General features: G+C 42.9%; 1 protein-coding gene across 5 annotated transcripts in view; it reads right to left on the bottom strand.

Annotated features, from left to right (window-relative positions):
* The window catches only part of LOC134351808 (arf-GAP with SH3 domain, ANK repeat and PH domain-containing protein 1-like), a 729,826-nt gene that overhangs the window by 377,547 nt on the left and 339,629 nt on the right, over positions 1-12,650 (bottom strand). For all 5 annotated transcript variants that reach the window (XM_063058512.1, XM_063058513.1, XM_063058511.1 and 2 more), the window contains exon 4: positions 365-437. In XM_063058512.1, the coding sequence (XP_062914582.1) occupies positions 365-437 (73 nt within the window). The remainder of the gene's footprint in view (positions 1-364; positions 438-12,650) is intronic.

Genomic DNA, 12,650 nt, shown 5'->3' with positions numbered 1-12,650 from the left:
CAAGTCAATAGATTAGGATTTCTTGGTCTAGTTGTCTACAGTAATGCTGCATGATAACTTTGAACACCAACACTCAGTATTTGCAGAGGTTATTTGGAAGCAGAGGGAAAAGATTACAATCACCAACAAAACAGTACAATATGACAACATCAACAGCCTTTTATTATTCTCTTCTGTCAAGTGCTGTACATTTATAACTAGCATTCTAAATTACAGTAATATGCATTTAACCTAAGGAATACTAATTTTTTAACAAAATCCTTCAGTTATAGTATATAAATTAATCCGGTAAGAGACTTAGCAATTGAAAATACATTCCTTATTATATTATTCCAAATACAAATGGTTAAGTACTGAAGCATACCTTGACCGGAAGTGTTTATTGATTTTGCCGATTTCTTTACTTTTTGTAGTGCATTTTTGTCCAAATCTAATGTCTATAAAATGAAACAAAGAAGTAACAATTAGAATATTTATTGGAATAGTAAGTTTCCTTTTCCCAACTGTCCCTTTCACTAACTTCAATAATATCAAAACGCATCGGAGTAGGTTGTTTTCCACCCTCTGAAATTCATTCTCCACAGACAGGAAGTTCATAAATATTATTGTGATGGGCATTTATGTAAAATAACATCCAATAAGAACAGTTGAATTGTAACAGCACAGAGTTTAAAAGCATTAATAGAAAATTTCAAAATAAATGGTTAAGGACATGCCTTATGGTATTTTTATTGCTATGCTGTCAGACATTTTATTTTAGCAGTATTCTGCAAATGTAGTGTTTTCTGTTAGCAAACTTCATAGATTTCAGTTGCGATAAAGAGCCAAGACCTACGGATTGGTCTGAGATGGTTCAATTGGCCCTGATTGAAGCCTGAGGTTGAAGAGTACTGCAAGTTGTGTATCCAATGTATTCTGCTGCCTAAGAGAGTTGCACTATAATCTCATTTACAAAGTACAGGACCACTTGATTTAATGTGTATGAATTTCCTTTCCACAGAGCCTGATTCTTGTAATGTTGCATTATGTCTGAGTCATCACAGATCATTACACCAGATATGCTCTAGCCTTCCCCACAAATGATCTGAGAGCATCTACAATCGCCGAAGTGTTGGAGGAGAAATAATTTGTTCATTATGGCCTCCAAAGAAGGATACACAGTGATCAAGGAAGGGATTAGTTACTGAGCATGCTTGGGAGTCAAAAAGTCAAGGACCATACCATTGCTAGACATGTTTGGAACTCTGGATGCCAACAAAAAGAGCAAGTGGAGCCAACACTGCTTTTGGTGCACTGCTACAACTGCACACAGATTGAAGCCACTGACTACTCGCCGTACTATATGATGTTTGGATACAAAACAAGATGACCTGCAGATCTTTATTTTGGAACTGGCAGCGAAGACTTGCCACAGAAAACATATCTCAAGTATGTGTCTGACATGAGGAAAGATCTACAAAAAACCAGCAGCAGTTTCTGCTATCAAGGAAAACAAAGGGAACAAGAGGAGATATGATCAAAAGATCAGTTCCTCTCAACTGATGCCTGAAGAGAGAGTTTTAATAAGAAATCTCGGGCTACAAGGGAAGCATAAGTTGGCTGACTGTTGGGTTTCTACACCTTGCGTAATGGACAGCCAGATGCCAAACTTGCCAATTTTCCTGGTGTGGGCAGAGGATGCGGATGGTCCTGTCAGAATTCTCCATCAGAGTCACTTTCTACTCCTGGGGCAGGAAGTACAGTCTGATATGGAACCTACAACTAGTAGAGGAACTCTGCACAGGAGGGCACAAAGGCAATAAGCTGGCAATAGTGTGATTTCAGTGGAAAGACCTAAAGAGGGACCAGATGAACCCACTGAATACTGTACAGACTCAGAGCATGAGGAAATGGAAGTATGGTATGCTTTGCCTTATGCAAACTCCCCAAGAGCTGTTAAGCGATGTCTGAATCTCCCAGCCCTTACCCAAATATAGTGGGGATTACCAGTGGACAATCATATGTGATAACAGAGAGTGAAGGGAAAGTGGACTCAAATATAATTGGAAATGAAGCTGAGTTCAGCTGAGGGCAGGGGGAACTGAGTCACAGGAAGGTACGAATGATAGGCAGGGGAATGCATCCCAAAGTGAACAGAAATAGTCACAAGGGGAGGCTGGGGCTGAAGAAGCTGAATATGAGATAAGGAAGTCTGAGAAAGTCAGGAAACTCCCAGATAAACTGGCATACGATACACTTTGGAAATAGTGTTGCGTCAATCACAATAGTGAGGATTACTTCCATTTACAAAAGGACTGGGGGTCCTGAGATCACAAACCTCATTTGAATACTGTGATGGGGTCCTGAATTACCCCAATGAACAGTGCTTTTGAAAAGAGAGAGATAGAGAGCGAGAGAGAGAGAGAGAGAGAGAGAGAGAGAGAAAAAGAGAGAGAGAGAGAGAGAAAGAGAGAGAGAGTTATTTAACTTCGACATCTTGTTTTTAAGAGACAGAGAGAGATGAAGACAGCTTTGGATGATGCTATGGGTTTTCTGCAGCATGTTTACATTTTTACATGGACACTGGTTTCAGCTTCTGTATTCTTACAGAGAGAGAGGGGAGGAGCTGGTTGATGGACAGCTAGTATTCAGCACGGTGAGATAAATAGAAGGTCAGATGATAAACGGATGGTTTTGGACACTGAATGAGCTTTGCTGTGTCCACAGAAAAATTGGGTTTTGGAGGATCAATCAGGTGGATCGATCAGTGGCTCTCGCAGTGTGAACAGAGCGTGACCGGTGGGGAGTTATTTGTGTGTCCAACCCTTGCCTGGGTTGATAATTCCACCACAGAAGAACGGTCCCCTTTGTTGTAGTCACAGTCAGTGACTTCTAAAGGATTTCGGAGGACAAAGGGAAGATCGATGGCGTCAGCTCACTCGAAGACTCAAATCTCTCCCTCTCTCTCTCTCTCTCTCTATCACTACTCAATTCAATACCATGAACTGAACTGAACTTTACTCATCATTGTAAGACTATCTATTTACCCCTAGACTTGAAGAAGCTTGGTTTTCATATATTTTCAAACTTTCTTTTATATAATCATTACTCACCTGTTTGATTTATCTGCACTTATATTATTACTGTATTGCGTAGTTACTAACAAATACCATTAGTTAATACCAATGCTGGACCCCAAAGTGTTTTTCATTTCTGCTGGTTCTTTAACCCGTCACGGGGTACGTGACAATACTGTGTTGCTAATAATGATTTGATAAGTTCCAAAGGCTTACAGAGTTATGAGGACATGGCTATTGTTGGTGAGGGGAGAATGCAATGCCCTGGTTATGGACATGTTTTATTGTATTTCTACTGCTATGCTGTTAAGCATTTTATTTTAGTAGTTTTCTGAAAACACTGTGTTCTATTAAGCAAGCTTCATAGACTAATGTTTTGGTTTCAGCTGAGATAAGGAGCCATTTGCTCAACTTAGGATTGCTGTGTCAGCCAACTGGATTTATCTTGTTGTAATGTTCTACCAGTGGGATACCATGGAACATTTGAGAGAGCTGAGCAGGATCAGATTTCTGAAGGACAGTCTTTTTTCTGTTAGTCCTGACGAAGGGTCTCGGCCCGAAATGTCGACTGTGCTTCTTCCTATGGATGCTGCCTGGCCTGCTGCGTTCCGCCAGCGTTTTGTGTGTGTTGTCTGAAGGACAGTAGTCTGGTTCAGGGGTCTTTTATTTGGAGATGAGAAGAGCACAAGGGAAGATGCTTGGAGGATCCCACCCGAAGGGTAGACTCCATTGCAAGGAGTGCTTTGTGCAGATGAATGGTTGCAAGGATGAAGTGCCAATACTTCTAAGTTAGCCAGTTTGTTTGTGATGTTCTTCGAGGGAAGTTCAAACCATGGTTGGCGATGGGGGTTCAGTGGCATGAATAAAGTGATACACCCAACGACTACAGAAATGAGCCCCAACGTTTATGTGCACATTTAGATTGGTTTAACTGTAATGGGTCCTTTATCTTCCCTTTTTCTATTAACTGTTTGTTAAAGTTGAAATATTGGTAAATATACCTCCACTGTAATTTTATGCCAGTATACAATCTGCTATTTCCTGGTGAATAATAATTTTGCATGGGGTAATATTTACATAGCATTCATTACAATCAATGTTCTTTCCTGGAACATCCCAACTTTCCTGTTTGGTTGAACCTGAATCATACCAACCCGAGAGGTGTGTTGCTTATTAAAGGTGGTCTTTTCACCATTACCCATGAGATGCTGAGTCATGTGGTCATTAGCCACAGTTGGAGCGGAATTTGTTACGAGCACCAGACAGAGCATTACAGGTGTCCCCCGCTTTTCGAACATTCGCTTTACGAAATCTCACTGTTACGAAAGACCTACATGAGTACCCTGTTTTTGCTTTCAGAAGGTGTTTTTACTGTTACGAAAAAAAAATCAGCGTGCGATAAACCACGCCCAGAGCAGCCGCTCTCCCCCGGATTTGGAACGGCATTCTCACCGGCATTGCTGAAACACGTGCCTGTGAGCAGCCATTTGCAAGATGAGTTCTAAAGTATCGGAAAAGCCTGAAAGAACTCATAAGGGTGTTACACTTACGGTAAAACTACATAATTAAGCGTTTTGATCGTGGTGAACCAAGTAAGGACAACGTGAATTTGGCTTGTGGAAGCTGACAAACATGATGTTGAAGAGGTTTTGGCATCCCATCACCAAGAACTGACAGATGAAGAGCTGATGCAATTGGAAGAAAAAAGGACAACAATCGAAACCGAATGAGTAATAATAAAGTACAACTTTAATTTTGAAAGGGTACGTCGGTTTAGAAGATATTTGCAGGATGGTTAGAGTCCTTATTAAAGAACTGTGTGATAGAAAAATGCGCGAGGCTCAGCAGTCAAGCAAGTCTTCCACATCAGCCACAGCAGACGACGAACCTCGACCTTCAACATCGAGGCGGGCAGGGATAGAAGAAGATGAGCTGCCTGACCTAATGGAAAGAGACAACGAGATGACACACCAGTGTCCCACCACCCCAACCCCCAGGCCACAGACAGATACCGATCCGCAGAAAATGCAACGGTAGCCGGGACACACACAGCACATCTTTAAGAAAAAAGCCGAAATAAACATGCTAATTAATTAGGTGCCACCGACACGTAATTGTCGGCCCAGCTCAGAGACGACGCAATCGGAAATCGGCACTGATCTGGCCGACAACTACGTGTCAGGCAGCACCTAATTAATTAGCTTGCTTATTTCGGCTTTTTTCTTAAAGATGTGCTGTGTGCCTCCCAGCTACCGCTGGACCCCTGCGTGCTTCACAGCAATGTATCGGCTCGGTGGCCTGGAGGGTGGGGGGGCCACTGCACCACCCAAACTCCGACTCAGCTTAACACACCATCATCAGTGTGCTCGGTGCTGTCCCGATTCCGGTAAATGATACTACACTGTACATACATTATTTCTACTTCATATAGGCTGTGTATTTTTACATGTTATTTGGTATGATTTGGCAGCTTTGTAGCTTAAAGGTTACTGGAGAGAGTGTTCTTGCCAACAGCACTTGCGTGAGATTTTCTGCTGACGGCGCTTGCGTGAGATTTTCACTACGGAGAACAGTTCAGTAATGATTGGCATGATTTGGTAGGTTATTTTTGGGTCTGCGAATGCTCATAAAATTTTCCCATATAAATAAATGGTAATTGCTTCTTCGCTTTACGACATTTCAGCTTACGAACTGTTTCATAAAAACGCTCTACCTTCAGATGGCGGGGGGAAACCTGTATATATATTTGCTCTTTATTTTGTCATTGACGCACTGTGATGTAACAGAGCTGGCAAAACTCACAAAAATAAGCTCCTAATGAAATGAAGAGTTTGAAGAATAAATCACATGCTCAAGTAACTAAAGATTGAATGGCGATGTGATTAAAGCATCAGTGAATATTTACGTACTGGCCCAACAACTAAATGATTAGTATTGTTTAAACTACCAGCTGAAAAAGAAACACTAATTTATTGCAAAGAGGCAAATACAATGAAAAGTTTTCAATTAACTATTTTCATAATCTACCTTTCTATTCAGTTTGGAAATAAAAGTATCAGAAAGGTACCAGCAAGCAAACTAAATGAATCTTTTCCACCACTTAGTTTTCAACATTTCATTGTGAATAGTTAGAAACAAATAGATATTTCAAGTGACCGCCACTGCAGATAAATTACATTTTAACCAATATATTTAAAGATTTTACCATTCACAGATGAAGAAATTCGTTTTCAGAATTAAGGTACCATAGAAAAAGAGCAAATATTCTACTCAACTTATTCATAGAAGAATATGGAACAATTGTGTAATGCCCTGGTTCATATTTTTACTGTTATGCTGTATGTATTTCATTTAGCATTTCTGTAAGAGCAGTCTGTTCTGCTGTCAGCCTGTTTGGGTTATTGTTGAAGATAAGGGATGATGAAGAACGTGTGCCATCCAATAAGGATGGTAGAATTAGGGGGAGGTTTTCTTGGTGAGGGACACTAAGGATGGTCTTTGGGGGTTTTTTTGGTTCAGCGGGAGATGAAGAGAGAAGTCACTGGGGAGTAGGGAGAACCAGTCGTAGGGTATGACCCAGTGGGAAACCCGTTTGTTCAAGATGGATTGAGAGCAACATTCGAAGGGTGGTGTGTGCTTTCATGCTGACTGAGGGCCCAGCGCGTAAGTAACAGTGAAGCTCAAGATGAATTCCAAAATGTGCACATTACATTTGACTTTTAATTAAAATGGGACCTTTTCTTTACCAACCTTTTAAGTTAAGATTCATAAATATAATTCCTTTACTCGTATGCAGTGCACTGTCTGTTATTTTGTGGCACTAATTTGTAACAGGGTAGCAAATTACACAGCATCCACACAATTCGGGGTTTGGGGTCAGTCTCATGAGTTTGGCAAGACCAGACAGCATTTCCCCTAGACTTGCGTAGCCAAGGAATCTGGGTGTTTCATTGTCTGGGTATCGTCCAGGATCGATTTCGTTGGATGCTGTATTATTGCCCTGAGCATTGATCCAGTGGGTTATGTGTTTAAGCCTATGTTAAACTAAGTGATTACAATACATGGTTATGGATGCTGCAGGAGTTGAGCGTTGGTGCGAATCCATGGGGATACCGGTAACGAATGCGTATTGAGTGGGGGAGACATTCATATTCCCAGTAAATTGTTAATTCAAACTTTAAATACCGTGAAAGCAGTAGGAGCAGGTACGATTGTGAACTGGAGGTTTGATAAAATGGCAGGCAAAGACTTTGCTTTAGTTCAGACTAGTGCTGACGTAATAACAGTAGAACTGCCTGGTACTATTGGGGCCCCAGGAGAGGGGGGTCCATGGGCTGTCCATACTTTCCAGGAGGAGGTGAGCGTGCTGAATCAGAAGCCGAGTTTCCTGGAGCTGGAGCAGAGACTTCAAAGACAGGTTGATGTTGTTTCTGCAGAGCGAGAAGAAGGAGAGGTCTGATTTGGGAGGTCTAATGAGTCCTCTAGTGAGAGGTAAGCATTCTGAATTGGTATCGGCCCTTATCTCCACAGCGAATAAATGGCAAAGTGCACAGGTGGCGGGGGGGCGTCCTAGTTATCAAAAGCTGAGGATGTTCTCAGGAGCGAAGCCCACTCCCAAGGAGGAAGAGGAGTATGAGACTTGGACGGAGCAGAATTCTTGGTTACTGGATGAGTGGCAGTGCTCTGATGTAAAAGACAGCGATTGATTGAAAGTTTGAAGGGGCGGCTGCTGACGTTGTGAGATCCATAAAGACGTGGACCCCCTTTAGTACCTCTGCAGGCCACATGTGTAACACGCTGTAAGGTTTCACTGCTAATGTAATGGCCTCTCTGTAATGTTTCACTGCTAATCTATTGTAATGGCTGGGGTGCATGGGGTGTCAGGGAAGGGTAGCATCTCTGCTGGGAGAACATGTTGCATCCTTTTCAAGACGGTTAGTCCACCTTTGGTCCCCACCTGGCACTCAGCTCTCACCTGTGGCTCCCTGTAGCCATTTGCATGTGACAGCGGCCACACTCCAGGCAACGGCTTCGACAAGCCGGCTAAACCAGGTGAGGGTAGCCCATGGGTCTCAAACCCTCGGTGAGATAGGGAGTTGTCTATCTCAGCATGTGAAGACAGTCTCCGGCAGATTGAGTGAACGAGACCAATGAAAGGTCCAACGGTCAAGAAGGCGGACTCTGCAAGCGTCCTGGAACGTGTAGAGCACAAGACACAGAAGACGTCCTGATCATCCACTGCGCCTAGTCCCATCTCCAGCCTTCTCGACTCTTGTCTTGCCACTGGATCCAGATGGGAATTGGGAAGAGAGAGTGAGGCTGACGCTGCACAACTTTCTCTCACTTAAATCCAAATCATGCACTAGTCTCGACACCATCATCAGCTGGCTGGTGGGGCAGTGATATCAGCGCCGGACTCCAGAGCAAAGGTTCCTGAGTCCGAATCCAGTCAGGCCGCTCCCGGGCATGCTTTCCATCCGTGCCGGGTTGAGTGTCAAGCTAGCAACTGGACCTCGTAAAAAGTACTAATGGTGTCGAGGTCTTCATCGATGACGATGGACAAACCTACGCTGTAATGACTTCTCTGTAATCTTCCATTGCTAAGGAAATGGTTTCTCTGTAGCAGCAATGTTTAGGTTATGACTAGAGATAACGGGATATGCTAGCCAATGAGCGGGATGTTGTTCTTTCTTGTATGTCTGGGAGCAGTAATTTCGGGGTCTTTTGCTGGGGGGAGATGAGCAGAGAAGACAAAAATGGAGAGAGCTGGTAGACCGCCAGACAGAGTGGACTTGGAGCGAGAGTCCAAAGGTCAGCGGCGATCAGAGGAGGTTGATGGTGGACAAACGGCTTTATCAGTGAGCTCCAACGTTTGTGCATTAGACTGTTTCATGAGAATGGGTGTTTTTCTTTTTTTCTTTCTTTACTAACCATTGAGTCAAATTAAGAATCATAAACCTCAATTGTTTAATCGCATATTGTCTACTGTTCGTTATTTTGTGGTACTGATTTGTAACAGGGGACGCATTCCGCAGCATCCACCCAAACGAGATTTCTTAAGTTTGGCCAGGCCAGGGGGGCTATCATCCCCTAGATTAAGCCGCTAGCCGAACCGAGAGCTACAATTGCAGGGGCTTGTCTGGGATTGATTTCATTGGATGCTGTGTGAGTACCCTGAGCATTGAAACAGTGGGGTAGATATTCGCACACCGGATGAATTGTTAATTCGCCTGTTACGTGCTGTTAAAGTTGCAATTGCGGGGAGAAGGTTTGATAAAATAGCTGGCGCAGCTCTCATTTTAATGCAGACCAGTGCTGACGTAGCGGTAGCTGGGGGCAGAGATTTCAAAGACAGGGTTCTATTGTTTCTGAGGAGTGAAGGGAAAGAGTGAGAATTCTGAGTTAGTATCCGCCCTTACGTCTCTAGCGAATAAATGGGAAAATGCCCAGGTTCAAAGTCCCAGCGATGGTAGGCTCCGCCTATTCTCTGGAATAATGCCCACCCCTAAAGTGGATGAGGAGCATGAGACTTGGGAGGAGCAGACCTCTCAGTTGTTAGATGAGTGGCAGTGCTACTGATGACGTAAAGTGACAGAGATTGATTGGGCGGGCCGCTGACGTGAGAGCCGTCAAGTTACGGTATCCCGTGGCGACAGCTATCAATTACATACAAGCACTGGACAATGCTTTTGGCCCAAAAGGAAGCCCAATGGAGCTCATAGCGGGGTTTCAGAACATGCGTCAGGAGAAGGGGGAGAAGCTTTCTGCTTATATTTTTCGGCTAGAGAGGCAGCTAATTTGCTTGCCGTGCAGAGGGGTCATTCAGGCAGCTGAGGTGGATCAGTTAAGAGTGGACCAGAGAGCTAGGGCCATCCAGTCCCATGACCTGATTGCTTGGGGTCTCCGACAGTCTCGGAAGGTGCGCCCTCCTCCATCTTTCACTGAGCTGATCTGAGAGGTACAGGAAGAGGAGAACACATCGGAGGCGTGCGAGAACTCAGTCAGCAGGGTACGGTCGTCGGTAGTGGTCCCCTGCGGCAAAGTGGCCACGGATAGCCTACCCCAGGGAGCGGCGGAGGAGATTGTGACAGAGTTGAGAATGGAGATATGTCAGCTGTAATATGATGGAGCTGATGGGGGGGGCAGATCACACAAGGGGACGAACAATGCAGAGGGCTGCCGGCAGCAGGTGTTATGCCAGAAGGAGAGTGAGCCCCCGGATATCTAAGCAGAGTCATTCATTGGGAAAACTTAGAGGAGATCAGGTCACAGGTCACATTGCTGTACCGTTCGTTTTACACCCAGTATATAAGCATTTAGGGTGTATGGGGTGGTTGGGTCCTGACTAAATACCAGGAAATGCCAATAGACGATTATATAGCTTCTCCCACCCAAGACAACTCCGCCTTCACATAGGACTTAGGTCCGGGTGCACCCTGTCTCGCTGAAGGAGCTCTGTCTATGGCGAATGTTTGGCGCCAGAAAAATAACCAGACCAATGGTGGCGGTGTCATCTAAAATCACTGAAGTCTCTAGCAGCAGGGCGATGGATCCCAAGCTTTGGCGGAGGATTGTCTTTGTACAACAGCAAAGGTTGGGCGACGTCTAGTGTATGATTCCCAATTGGGAACACCAGTAGAGGTCAAAAGCTCTAGTTAGATGAGCACTGCAGCACCAGAAGGCAAAGGTAAACCTCTTTTGAAATTTTTGCCTAGTCAATCATGGAAAGAAACAAAAGAAGGAAACCAGTCAACAGCGTGAATGGGGTTGAGTCTAACACCTTGCTCGGTAGGGGTAGTCATGTGCTGCAGGTGACACCAGACCATCATCCAGAGACTGTAAGCAATAGGGAAAGGCTAAGGGTAGCAACATGGAACATCTGCACACTTTACCAGAAAGGGAAGTTGGACAACACATTAAATGAAATGAAAAGGTTGGAAGTTGGTATCTTAGGCCTGTCAGAAATTAGATGGACCGACAGTAGCAAATTCACTAAGAATAGTTCTCTGATAATGTATTCTGGAGGTCAACAGCATATGTACGGAGTTGGAATTATTTTAAACAAACAAGTATCAAAATGTCTAAAGAGATATTGGGCGATATCCCATTGGCTGCTTTTAGTTAAGTTTTATGAAGTTAAAGCTTAGTTAAAGTTTTATGAAGATCTCAACAGTGCTTATGAGCAATGTAAATCTCAAGATATAAAATTAGTCATGGGAGATTTTAATGCAAAATTGGACAGGAAAGGGTTGATAACATCATAGGACCATTTGGATTAGGGGAGAAAAATAAAAATGGAAAAAGGTTTACTGATTGGTGTGTCAGAAACAACCAAGTGATCACCAATATTTGGTATAAAAACTATCCACATAGATTGTGTACTTGGATTAGCCCTGGAGATAGAACAAGGAATCAAATAGATTTCATTATCATCAAAGAACGCTTTAGAAATAATATCACAAATTCCAAAGCCTACCCAGGAGCAGACTGTGGTTCAGATCACCATCCAGTAATAGCTACCATTAAGACAAAATTAAAGAAACTGAAACATGTAAAAAAGAGAAAGAAGTATATGTTGGGAGAACTTAAAAATGATAGCGTACTTCAGCAACAATTCAAGACAGCTGTAGGAGAACACCTCAATGAAAACGTAACAACACCTATTGGGGACAGATTTAAATATGCTATACAGCAATCAGCGGAGGTGATAATCGCAGTACAAGAAATCCAACACACCAACAAGGGGTGGATAACCAAAGAAATTCTAGATCTGATGGAACAAAGAAGGTTAGTGAAGAATAATGAAGTGCAATACAGAGAGCTAGACAGACAAACCAGACAATTGTGCAATATTGCAAAGGAAGAATGGCTGAATCAAAAATGCAATGAAGTAGAAGGCCATATTAACAACAGCAAAGAAATGCGCAAGAAAATTAAGGAAATTACTGGAATTAAGAAAACCTCTACTGGATGCATAAGATCAGCAGACGGATCCATACTAACAGATCCAGATAAAGTATGTGAGAGATGGATTCAGTATATAGAGCAGCTGTTTGAGGATAATAGAGGGGAACCCCCACATAGTAAACACCCTAATTCTGGCCCACCTATACCAAAGAAGCAATAACTAAAGCAATGAAAAGCATGAAACATGGTAAAGCCACTGGACCTGATGAAGATCTGGGCATAGATATTCTTTTTGAACTGTTTAATCAATAAAGTATGACTATGACTATGATTAATGGCATATATGAGTCTGGTGTATTGCCTGGCGATCTCTTGAAATCAGTATTTAACTCTGCCAAAAATTCCTGTAACTATTGACTGCAAAAATTATAGAACAATCAGTCTTATGAGCCACATAATAAAGATTTTGTTGAGAATTGTTCTGAGTTGAATTAAAAACAAGTTAAGACCAGAAACTTCTAAACTGCAATATGGGTTTATTGAGGATAGAGGAACTAGGAATGCAATTTTCATACTACGAATGCTTTCAAAATGATGTCTTTTTATGTTTTATTGATTTCACTGAAGCATTCGACAAAGTGCGACATGAAAATTATTTCAAATTCTCGCTAAACACTGACGGAAGGG

This window comes from Mobula hypostoma, chromosome 9 (genome assembly GCF_963921235.1).
Source record: "Mobula hypostoma chromosome 9, sMobHyp1.1, whole genome shotgun sequence".
In the NCBI taxonomy this organism is placed as follows: domain Eukaryota; kingdom Metazoa; phylum Chordata; class Chondrichthyes; order Myliobatiformes; family Myliobatidae; genus Mobula; species Mobula hypostoma.
Note: the sequence above shows the minus strand (reverse complement) of the source record. Positions and strands in the feature narration are given on the sequence as shown.